Source organism: Mangifera indica, chromosome 13 (genome assembly GCF_011075055.1).
Source record: "Mangifera indica cultivar Alphonso chromosome 13, CATAS_Mindica_2.1, whole genome shotgun sequence".
In the NCBI taxonomy this organism is placed as follows: domain Eukaryota; kingdom Viridiplantae; phylum Streptophyta; class Magnoliopsida; order Sapindales; family Anacardiaceae; genus Mangifera; species Mangifera indica.
In genome coordinates, this window is record NC_058149.1 from 1,887,531 (window position 1) to 1,899,418 (window position 11,888).

The window sequence follows — 11,888 nt, forward strand, 5'->3', positions numbered from 1 at the left end:
TATAATCAATTAAGAGGCATTAATTAACCAAAAGAAAAGATTAAAATTTACGAGTGAGGTGTCCCTATATTTACGAGTGAGGTGTCCCTATGCAAGAAAATCAATCACTTATATTTCATAATCAGTTGGGCAGATATAAAAACAAATCCCAAATAATATTAATTAATTTATAAATTAACCAAGACTACTTAGGTTTCTCTTTCCCTTTCCTTTTCATATACCAAAGACAAATACGAAAACTTAATAATATTTCATAAATAATAATATATGTATAAATAAATTACATAAATTTATTCATATAATTTAATATAATAATATTTGGTTGAATGAATTTAATAAATAAAACAAAAAAAAGGTAAAAATCATATCCTTCAAATATAAGTTGTCATGTCAGTTTGTACAGGACAATTAATAAGTAATTAATAGGTTTTGTTGATATAAATGTTTTATTTTTATTTTATTTGTGAAATCGCAGAATATTTTAAATAAATTAATTTGTACCGACATGATAAGAAAATTGAAAGCCCATGCATGCATGCATGCATCTTCCATTTCCCCAACTAAATTGTTTGGAGTAGTTAAGGGAATTCAATGGCGATGTACGACTAATTTTCTCAAGCCTTGTCCTTGCTTGATCAATAACTTTGAATACATGGCAAAATCTGTTACCATGTATTACCAAATTATAATTTTGTTGGCTGCTATCAGTCTTATCTTAACCATTCCTTGTCTATGTAGCGATTTGAAAATTAGTGGAAATTCGATTTTGCTAACCATATTTTGAGTCCAAGATAATGCAATTTAAGGTAGGAAATCATACGAAAAGCGATATTATATAAATCTAAATTTGAATAACTAATTAAATATTTAATTAATATATTATTATGTAATTAAAAATTTTTTACTTATAGATACATCATTTAGTTACTCAAAACTAAAACTCAAAAATCAAAACTTAGTGTGCGTGATTTTTACAAGAATTTGGGTGTATTTGATTCAGGTAATGTTTTATTACCAATATGAAAGATTACCGTAAAGATATATTATTTAAAAGATTACTAATATAATTATAGATTATTATTTTTAATAAAAAATTGTAGATATATATAATTATTGTATTTAATTGAATATATTAAAAAATATTAAGATATTATTTTATTTAAATGACTTTAGGTATAATTATTCTAAAATATTTTTTATATTACTTATATTAATTAAAAATAAAATTATTTTTTAAGAATATAATTATAATAAAATATAGATTATATTAATATCTAAGATGGATCTGATAAGCAGATTATCGTTTATATTATATATCATATCATAATTGATAATAAAAAATTATTAAAATATTTTATTATTTGAAAAATCAAATAAATTAACATCAATAATAATAAAAAATGTAATAGTATTGTGATAGGAAAAATAATAATAGAAAATTGAAAAAAATGAGTTATATTAAATATTTCATCAAATTTTAAATTTGGATTATTATATAGCAAATGATGTGAGATGGACTTACCCGACAATAAGCATTTATTAAGTCGGTAATCACTTGAATTTCAAGCCACATTGATGTAATGACTCAAGGAAATTCGTGTTTTATGCCTTTCTATTTTCTCACAACTTTGACATTCATGTCCCCACGTTTCATATCATAATTACAAAAAGTATTACAATTATATATTAAGATAAAATAACCTTTCATCAATAAAATTATATATACCTAATTTTAAATATCTAATTTAATAATTAGATAAAATGTCACATATCATATAAATATAAGTTTAAAAGACATGTAACTAATAATACTCTTTTATAGATCTAAATACAAACTTAAGCTCAATATAGATAAAATGTCACATATCATATAAATAAGTATTTAGCTTTAAATACTTAAATGATATATCAGTGTTGATTAAGGATTAATTTATTTTTCATCCAAACAAATTTACTATTTTTCTGTCTGATAATAATAATAATAATAAAAGGGATGTAGCGCATGAGGACCCCAAATAGTTGGGGTGGTTAGAAATTAGGCCAAAAACTTCGACCGAGTATCCCCCGTTCTCCCAACCATACAAGGCATTTAATTGGTGAAGCATTAGGCCATCACTACAGCTGTGCCGTGCCGTGTCACAGTAAGAGAGAGATTTCAACACATTATAACTCAATATATACACCTTTTCTCACATAATTCATCATCTTCCCTGAGTGACAATTTTTTTTGGGAAAAAAAAAATATATACTGTGAACTAGAAACTGCTTGATTATTAAGACCCCTAACTGTATTTTGAAATTCTCTTGTCAACCCTTTAATACTTGTTCATCATTTCTCTCTCTCTCTCTATATATATCTATCCATCTGTTCTTTCTTGGATAGCTAGGAAACCAGACAAACAAGCAAACATGGTATTTGCTCCTTTATCAACTTGGCCTTGGGAGAACTTAGGCATTTTCAAGGTTTTTTTTTTTTTTTTTTTTTCATGTAAATATATAAATCTGTTACTTTTATGCTTTATATTTCATGTTTAACAATTTTTTTCTTTGTTGCTTTTTGGTATTGTTAAGTATTTGCTTTATGGACCATTTGCTGCAAAAGTGTTACATTCATGGATGCAAGAGGAGCCAAGAATTGAATACTGGTGTATTCATATTCTCATCTTATCTTTAGTTAGATGTCTCATTCATCTCTACTGGAACTCCTACAGCAACATGCTTTTTCTTACTCGAAATCGCCGGATTATTGAGAAAGGGATCGATTTTAAGCAGATTGACAGTGAATGGAACTGGTATATAATTATTTATTCATCAATCATTCTTTCTTCTTTGATCTTGTTCTATCAGATTCATGATATTGATTTTTTAATTTTTTTTTCAGGGATAATTTTGTTATTCTTCATGCTCTAGTTGCAGCCATGGCCTATTACAGCTTCCCTTGCCTTGAACATCTTCCTATATGGAACACAAAAGGGTTTATTGCAGCATTAATTCTCCATGTCACAGTTTCAGAGCCTTTGTATTATTATTTTCACAGATTCTTCCATCAAAATTACCTTTTCACAAATTACCATTCTCTCCATCATTCATCTCCAGTTCCTCAGTGTGTATCAGGTAAAATTAATTAATAAACTCAATTTTCTTTCAATTCAATTCATTTCATAGTGATTTTCAATTTAATTATTTGATTTCTAATTTTTATTTTTTTCCTATTCAGCTGGGCATGCAACTCCTTTAGAGCATCTAGCATTAAGTGTAGTAATTGCAATTCCAGTTCTTGGATCTTCTCTCATGGGATTTGGATCAATAAGCTTGATTTATGGCTACATCATGGTGTTTGATTTTTTAAGATCTATGGCGCATTCCAATGTTGAAATTGTTTCACATAAATTGTTTGAGTCCCTACCAATTCTTCGATACCTTCTTTGTACTCCCACGTAAGTATATATCTTCTTTTGTTCGGTAAGCATATATTAACAAATCAAAACCGAAGCCTCTACGAAAGAAGCAAGTACCATGAATTAAGGCATTTTAAAGCATATATTACAGTTTTCTTCATCTAAATTTAGTTTAAGTTTCCAAATCAAGTATTAGATGATACCCCGAATAATTAGAAACCCCAATCTGATGTTGAGACATAAGCACTCTTGTAAATTATCATCTTGTTTTTGTCCATCATAAGAAGCTAATTTTGTACCTTTTTTTTCCATTTTAATATGGTTAATTATTTTGAGAGACATTTTTTAAGCAATATTTCACCAGTATGATTATAATGGTAGATAGGAAAGTAAATGGGAACTAATGGAGACAACCCAACTACCAACAGACAGAAACTTAAATGATAGTGCAGGGGCATTGATTTTTGTTAATAATTTGTTTGATTTTTTTTTCTGAATTTTGTGCATATTGCAGATACCACAGCCTGCATCACACAGAAATGGACACCAATTTCTGCCTCTTTATGCCTGTATTTGACGCCATGGGGAACACACTTAATGCCAAATCTTGGCAAAAACATAAAGAAATTTCTCTAGCTGCAGGTATACCCTACGAAAGCTTCACCATAAATTTCCATGGTTGAAATTTGAACCCATTTCATTCATTCATTCATTCATTCAAGCACCACAAAGGGCAACTGAGTCATTAATGATAAAGGTGGCCTAAATTTTTCTCATCAATGCAGGAAAAAATGGGAGGGTTCCAGATTTTGTTTTCCTCGTACATGTGGTGGATATTCAATCTTCTATGCACGTGCCATTTGCTATTCGAACTGTGTCTTCTTTGCCCTGCGGAACTCTCTACTATTTAATCCCATTTTGGCCTGTTGCTTTCATGTATATGCTTCTCATGTGGGCATGGTCCAAAACTTTCTTAGTCTCCTTTTACTATCTCAGAGGAAAATTGCACCAAACTTGGGCTGTGCCTCGATATGGCTTTCATGTAAACTTCGTAAATTTGTCTCACTTTTCTGCTAATTAATCTTATCTTGTATTATCCAAACATATACATGAATTTTTTTGTCCTTTTTTGGCAGTATTTCTTGCCATTTGCAAGAGAAGGCATCAATAATCTGATTGAGCAGGCGATTTTGAGGGCAGATAGACTTGGGGTTAAAGTCATCAGCCTTGCTGCATTGAATAAGGTTCGTAAAATTAATTATTTCAGCTGGTTTCTGAAAAGGGTAGTTGGAAGAATTAATTTTTATGCAGCAAATAAATGAAATTGGACCTTTTTTTTAGCTTCACTTCAGTTCACTATACCATTTGCCAGTGTCCCATCATAGCTTGTCCTTTAAAATCAATTTCTATCTCTTTCAATTCCTGTGTTTAATTTTGTTGGATTTATTTAGCAATATTTAGCTTAACTTTTAAGTTTATTTTACAGAAAGTAGTAGTAATCAACTAGACCTACCATTGAGCAGTTTTATTAAATTAGTACCTAAGAAAAGGTCCACCATATTCATGTTTAATACTGAGTCGTTGATTTTGTTGCATGTGCAGAATGAATCTTTAAATGGAGGTGGAACCCTCTTTGTTGACAAGCATCCAAACCTTAAAGTTAGAGTTGTTCATGGAAATACCTTGACTGCTGCTGTCATTTTGAATGAAATTCCAAAGGATGTCAAAGAAGTTTTCTTAACAGGAGCTACTTCAAAGCTTGGAAGAGCTATTGCCCTTTACCTTTGCAGAAGGAGAGTTAGAGTCCTGGTAAATTAATCTTGCCCTACCATTAATCTTCTTTATTAATTTCAATGGTGAACAATTTTATGATTGTCTATTTTAAATACACAAATAGATATATATTTATGTGTGTTATCATATAATTCAATGTTACTTTATTTATAATTTTAAATCACACAATTACATAGTAACTAACATAAAGTGGGTAAACATAGTTATTGTTTTATGGTATACAATTTTTTATTATATAAAAATGTCAAGTTCTTGAATTTTGCTTGTAACCCATCAAGGGCTTTGAATGAATTCGTAGAAGCGACAAAATGCCATCCGTTAACTGGCCTTTGTCTTGTTCTTTTCTTCTGAATAAGATGCATATGGAGGGTCCCTTAATCATTTTCCCACAAAACTAACACATTATTGGCCTTTGAAATTCTGCAGATGTTGACTCTATCAACTGAAAGATTTCAAAAAATTCAAAAGGAAGCTCCTGTAGACTGTCAAAATTACCTTGTTCAAGTAACAAAATACCAGGCAGCAAAAAATTGTAAGGTGGGTTATATATGATTTTGCTAAGTTTGGCATTAATAAACAATGTTTTAATAAACTTAAAAGTCTAAAAATATAGTAATTTGGTCCTCAATTTCAGACTTGGATAGTGGGCAAATGGATTACACTAAGAGAGCAAAGTTGGGCTCCATCTGGGACTCATTTTCACCAATTTGTGGTGCCACCAATTCTGCATTTCAGAAAAGACTGCACTTATGGCGATCTTGCAGCCATGAAATTGCCAGATGATGTTGAAGGGCTCGGATGTTGTGAGGTAACCAACCATCCTTCAACTACTATTTTTGCTTCGATAAAACTATGCATATACATTTTTTATAATATAAATAGATGCACAAATGACGTGTTATTATGTGATTGAATGATTTTAAATTAATGATAAAATAACATTAAATTACATAATGACATATTATATATATATTTATTCGTATATTTAAAAGTGTGTACACGTAGTATTGTTCTTTCTGCTTTCAAAAAATTATTAAATTCTTCACATGCATATACACATGACTATACAAATGAGTATACAGATAATTTGTCATCATATGATTGTGTGATTTGAATTAATGATAAAATAACACTTACTATCATGATGACATATCATGTGTGTATCCATCACTATACTCAAAAGTTTGTACACATTGCATTGCTCTTTCTGCATTTGGAAACTTGCCAAATTCTTCACACACACATAACACAATGCACAAAACATCTAATTTCCGTGACTCCAGGGTTGTTGAGAGCCGAGGAAAAAGTGCAAACAGTTGCAGGTTCATCACACATTTTTACATAAAAAAAAACAAACCAAGCTCATGATTTTCTGCTAATCTCAAGCTCAGAATAACGTATAGAGTTTAATTTATTTTCACTTTGATTTGTTAAAACAGTATTCCATGGATCGAGGAGTTGTTCATGCATGCCATGCAGGAGGAGTTGTGCATTTTTTGGAAGGATGGAACCACCATGAAGTTGGAGCCATTGATGTCGACAAAATTGACTTAGTTTGGAAAGCTGCAATGAAACATGGACTCAAGCCTGTGTCAAGTTTCAAAGAAGGAATGATCAAAGGAGATGAATAATTGAATTAAACAGTTGGCTAGCTATAATTGTAACAAGCCACTTTTAAATTTTCTTCTCTTTAGTTTTTGGGTTTTATATATATATATTTACATAGATGAACAACAGCAAGAAATGTTAAAAGTAATTTGACCTGAATGTTGTGTGATATGCATTTGTTATGATTTATATATACCTAATTAAGCAAATCTATACTATTATTACTATGTTATTAATTAAATAAAAGCTTCACAATTCTAGAATTGGCATATGTTGAGACATGCCAAAAGTTCCTTATGATCAATAATGGTTGAAATATATAAGTCCTAAATTGAGAGGAAGAGAAAAGTGAAATATTGGATATCCAAATGTTTAAATCATTTTAACAATTAAAACACAAAACATGTTACACGTCATAATAAATAATCCTAGAAGGATTTGGATTTCTAAAAGACCTAAAGTCCAACTGTTTGACCGTGGTGGGCTGAGAGCCTGAGATGGAAAAATCCAAACTTATGTTAAAAGTTTAAGTGGACTGAGTCGTTAGTCAAGAAGAGCCAGATCAAGTTGTATTTTAACTACGTCAAGTTTAAACTAGTTTAAATTTGAGTTTGACTTAGTTTAATAGAATCAAGTTCAAATTTGAATTCGAACTCATTTCAAAAGTGTTCGAACTTGACTTGTTTAAAAAGAATTGAGTTTGAGTTCGAGCTCAAATCAAATTTTGAGCTCGACGCAATATTAAAACTATGTTGTTTTGATCTGTATTAGTCAAAACAATATTGTTTTAGTTAATTTATATCAAAATTTTCAGACTTACAAGTTTTATGAGTTGAATACACTTAAAACTCGAGTTTGAGTTTGAAAATATTGAATTTTCATATTCGAACTCGAGTTTAAACAAGTTTGATTCGAACTAACCTTATTTGAAAGGACATGTTGAAATATGTAAGTGTCGGGAAGATATTGGATATCCAAGTTAGATTGTCTTAGGTTATTTTAACACCTAGATACTAAAATATGTTAAAGACCAAAATATAATATAACTCATAATTAATAATCCAAAAAGGACTTAAATTTCTAACATTATCCCTCAGTTAACATTCATTATAACTATTCTTCATTAATTAGTGAAATGCATCAATACAATGGATTAAAAATTGCCTAAAAAGTGTAATTAATAAAATTGTTAGAAGATTACTCATAAAACACATATAAATAAAGTTGTATATATATATTTCTTACTAATTTATATATATAAATTATTATGATTAGGTGATATAATTGTTCATTTTTTTCTGTTATCATAAAATTATCAAATTACATATTATCACATCAGTTTATATTAATAAATTAATAAAAAATGCTTGTGTATATGATATTTCTTATGAATTAAACTACCTATATCACATGATTTGAGGTGTTCAAAACCGATTAATCGAACTAATTTGTCAAGTTTTTGAACCAAATTGAATTTTCGGTTTGAAAAAATCATGAATCGAAACTGAACTGATTTAAAGATTAATCAATTTTGAATCGAACTGAAAATACAAATTAACCAAATCGAATTTTCGGTTAACCGATTTTTGAACCAAATTTTAAAAATTATCATATTTTATTATTTTTTTCAAATTTTTCAAAAATATTTTCACTATTTTATTAATTTTTATTCAACTTTTTAAAACCGGTCTGATTAATTGGTTTTGAAAATTAAACAAACAAGTGATCGAACTGAAAAGTTGATTTTTCTATATTTTTGAAGTGGCATTCGGACTAATTTTTAAATAATTATTTTTTTATTTGATTTTGGGTTCAAAAATTGGTTTGATTTGGTTATAAAATAATTTTGAACACCCTTACATATGATACAAAAGGTAAATGTAATAACTTGGAACCTTGAGATTGAAAGTGTTAGTTAGCTAAAAATGGTTGAAGGTAATTAATTATATATATATATATATATATATATGTAAGTATTTATTACATTTAATATCCGTACATGTGAAAACTTTTATGATTTAATATGTTGAACCAACATTCTGTAGCTTGATTTAATACCGTAAAGGAAATTGAGACTTTTTTGTGGCCCTGGAGCCCTTCCGCATTGCGGACATAAATGCCATGTTCGACGGAGGGTTTAAGGCAGTCGGTGGTCGATAGGGCGTAAATCTCATCTCAGAATCTTTTAATGAGTCAATTAATGAATTAGGTTCGTGTTAGGTTTGTGTACATTGACTTCATAACAACTGATACGGAAGCAGATTTGTGTTAAATCAAATTAAAAAAATATACGAGAATGGATTAACCTAAACAGTAAATTTACCCAGTATATGGTAATTATATTTTAAAGAAGCTATTGAAAACTAAAAAAAAATGAGTTTTAAGTAAGTAAAATGAATGATATATAAATATGATAGATTAAACTTTAATATAAATTAATAGGTTTCGTATAATATAAATTTTGATCTCTATATTTGTAAATTTAATATATTTTTAATATATATTTACTCTCGTTATTGTTTAAAAAGATATATTGAATAAATTTAACAACATCTAAAACATCTGATTCAACAATATAATTCATTATCATGATATTGTTTATTTTATATACATTTGTCGTCAGGGATAGAACAAAGGGTTTTAACTCTAAGGAGGCCAAATTAATATCACATGTTTTCACTTTTATAGTGCTCTTTGGATTGCAATTTTATTCGTTAAAATTTATTCCATTTTTATTTATACTTTATTTTATTTAAAAACTCAAAAAAATTTTGAAGCCTACAGGGACCAGGACGCCCTCCAGTCATCATCGCCCAGGAAGATATTCAAAGTGATTTGGATACAACTTGTGCTAGTTGTAAACCCAGTTTTAGGGATATTTTTGGCCAAGTCATTGTCAGTTGGTGGAGTCATTATTTACTTATGTGCCACTATAATATTGCTCACCTAATTTTTTGGTAACTACTGTGTTGTGACTTACTAAACAACTAACTTTTAATCATTTGTTTTGACTGCATTGTTTATTAATAAATTATGTTTATTCCTTCTCCATCCTCTTATTTTATTTAATTATTAATAAATTATTACTTATTTAGTAGATATTAATGGCATCACTGTTAGGTTTGGTTCAATTCGGATTTTTATTTTCATTTTGAATGGTAAAAACTGTGATAGGTGCTATCTTCAAATGAGGGTGTTGTTTGATTACCACGTATTGCTAGGAGTTGTGGAAAATGGAATTACAGATATTGTTGAGAATGCAATAGAGACCATCCACCGTGAGGCCGGGAAAAAAGATAAAAAAGCACTGTATTTTATTCATCAAGGAGTCAATGATGAGATTTTTGAGAAGACTGCAGGAGCAACTTCGTTGAAGGAAGCTTGGGATATTTTAGTCACGGCGTTCCAGGCAGTGGACAAAGTTAAAAAGGTGAAACTCCAGACCATACGATGCTAGAATGAGCTGTTAAAGATGGAATTCTCTGAAACTATTACCAATTATGTAAGTTCAGCTCTTGATTTGACAAACTAGATGAAGTCCTACGGAGAGGAGTATAAAGATGAGATCAAAGTGGTGAAGATTTTATGGACGCTCACACCCAAATTTGATCATGTTGTGGTGCCAAGAAAGGAAGCCCATGATTGTCCGAGTTGACAATTGAGGAATTTTTTGGTAAGTTGCAAGCCCATGAGCAATAGATGAATGAGAAGAAGTCAGAAAAGCTCACCGAGCAAGCATTCCAAAGTCAACTCTCTATCAAAGGTGATCGGGGTGAAAACAATCAATAGAGTCATGGTTCTCGAGGCAGAGAACGAGGACGTGGTGGTCATAGTAATGGCCATGGAGGGCATGGTGGCCACAAAAACAATCATGAAGGTATAGGCAACCAAAATAACGGAGATATTAATTAAATCAATCTATTTCTTTTTCTTGTATATATATAATTTAAAATATAAAATATCTAAAATATTTTTAGGGTTTATACTTATTCAATTAGGACTCATCTAACCAAGTATAAATTTACGCAATCAAAACATAAAATTCACCTACTTATCTAATCAAAATTGAAATATGAGATAAAATGAAATGAAATATAAGGTAATTTATTTTTAAAAAATTGATTGACTAACTAATTTATTTTTAAAAAATTAGTTGGTCAAACAGCCAATCTCAAATCTCATAATCTTATTTTTTTAATCAATATCACAAAATAATGGCCAAGAAAGCTTAGACTCAAGCCAGAAAAGTCAAGGTAGAAGTCGAGGCTATGGACATGGCAAGGAAAGGTAAAATAAATCTATTGTTTAAAGTTATTCTTATCACCGATTTGACCATTATTGTAACATCCCACCTCAAAGGTCAAATCCTTTGGAGGAAATGTTAATTGAAATTGAGAGAGAAATAAATAAGTAAATTTAAAGTATCATTTACTCAAAATTAAGAAATAATTTAATTTCTTTAATAATTTATGTAAAAACCAAATAACAAGCCAAGTGTTATCTGAAAACCAACAATAGAATAACATAAAACTATGTTAAAATTCAAAACAAACAATTAAATAGTATGTTCAAGTTTCATATATCAAGCTTAAGATAATTTATTATATAGCATAAAAGAGATTCTAAATTTCCTATGGCTCCACCACTGATCAGCAGCCCCGTAGTCTATCATAAGCTCATTTCATCCTGCAAGACCAAAAAGAAAATGAGTGAGTGACAAGTCACTTAGTAAATAAGAATCTTTAATTGATTTTATTATTCAATCTTTTGGAATTTTCATTTATCTCACATTCAGCGTTTTAAAATTCATATTCTTCTAAGAATAATTCTCATTTTAATTTATTTCATTCCTCAACACCGATCTGTCTATGCTGTATCAAGGATTTGACATTTTGGTTATGTGACTTTTCTCTTACGACTATTACAATCCACAGTGTGTATCATTTAATCTCAATCATGTCACATTCCAATAGGTATCCCTCTATATGAGTGCATTCCATAGACTAAGAGTCATCTCTATGAATCAACACCTCTCAATGGTACATACTTTATGTCATGGGTATCCCTTCAATACAATCCTTAATCTCA

The 11,888-nt window shown here is 29.4% G+C and overlaps 1 protein-coding gene across 1 annotated transcript; it reads left to right on the forward strand.

The window, feature by feature from the left end:
• The first annotated feature begins 2,233 nt into the window (after positions 1-2,233).
• LOC123193876 (very-long-chain aldehyde decarbonylase CER3) lies at positions 2,234-6,959 on the forward strand. Its single transcript, XM_044606949.1, has 11 exons — positions 2,234-2,463; positions 2,572-2,792; positions 2,882-3,114; positions 3,218-3,437; positions 3,913-4,040; positions 4,184-4,440; positions 4,535-4,642; positions 5,001-5,207; positions 5,619-5,729; positions 5,827-6,000; positions 6,632-6,959. Exons 1-11 carry the CDS (start codon positions 2,410-2,412, stop codon positions 6,821-6,823), a joined length of 1,905 nt encoding a protein of 634 aa, XP_044462884.1. The 5' UTR covers positions 2,234-2,409; the 3' UTR covers positions 6,824-6,959.
• The last annotated feature ends 4,929 nt before the right edge of the window (positions 6,960-11,888 follow it).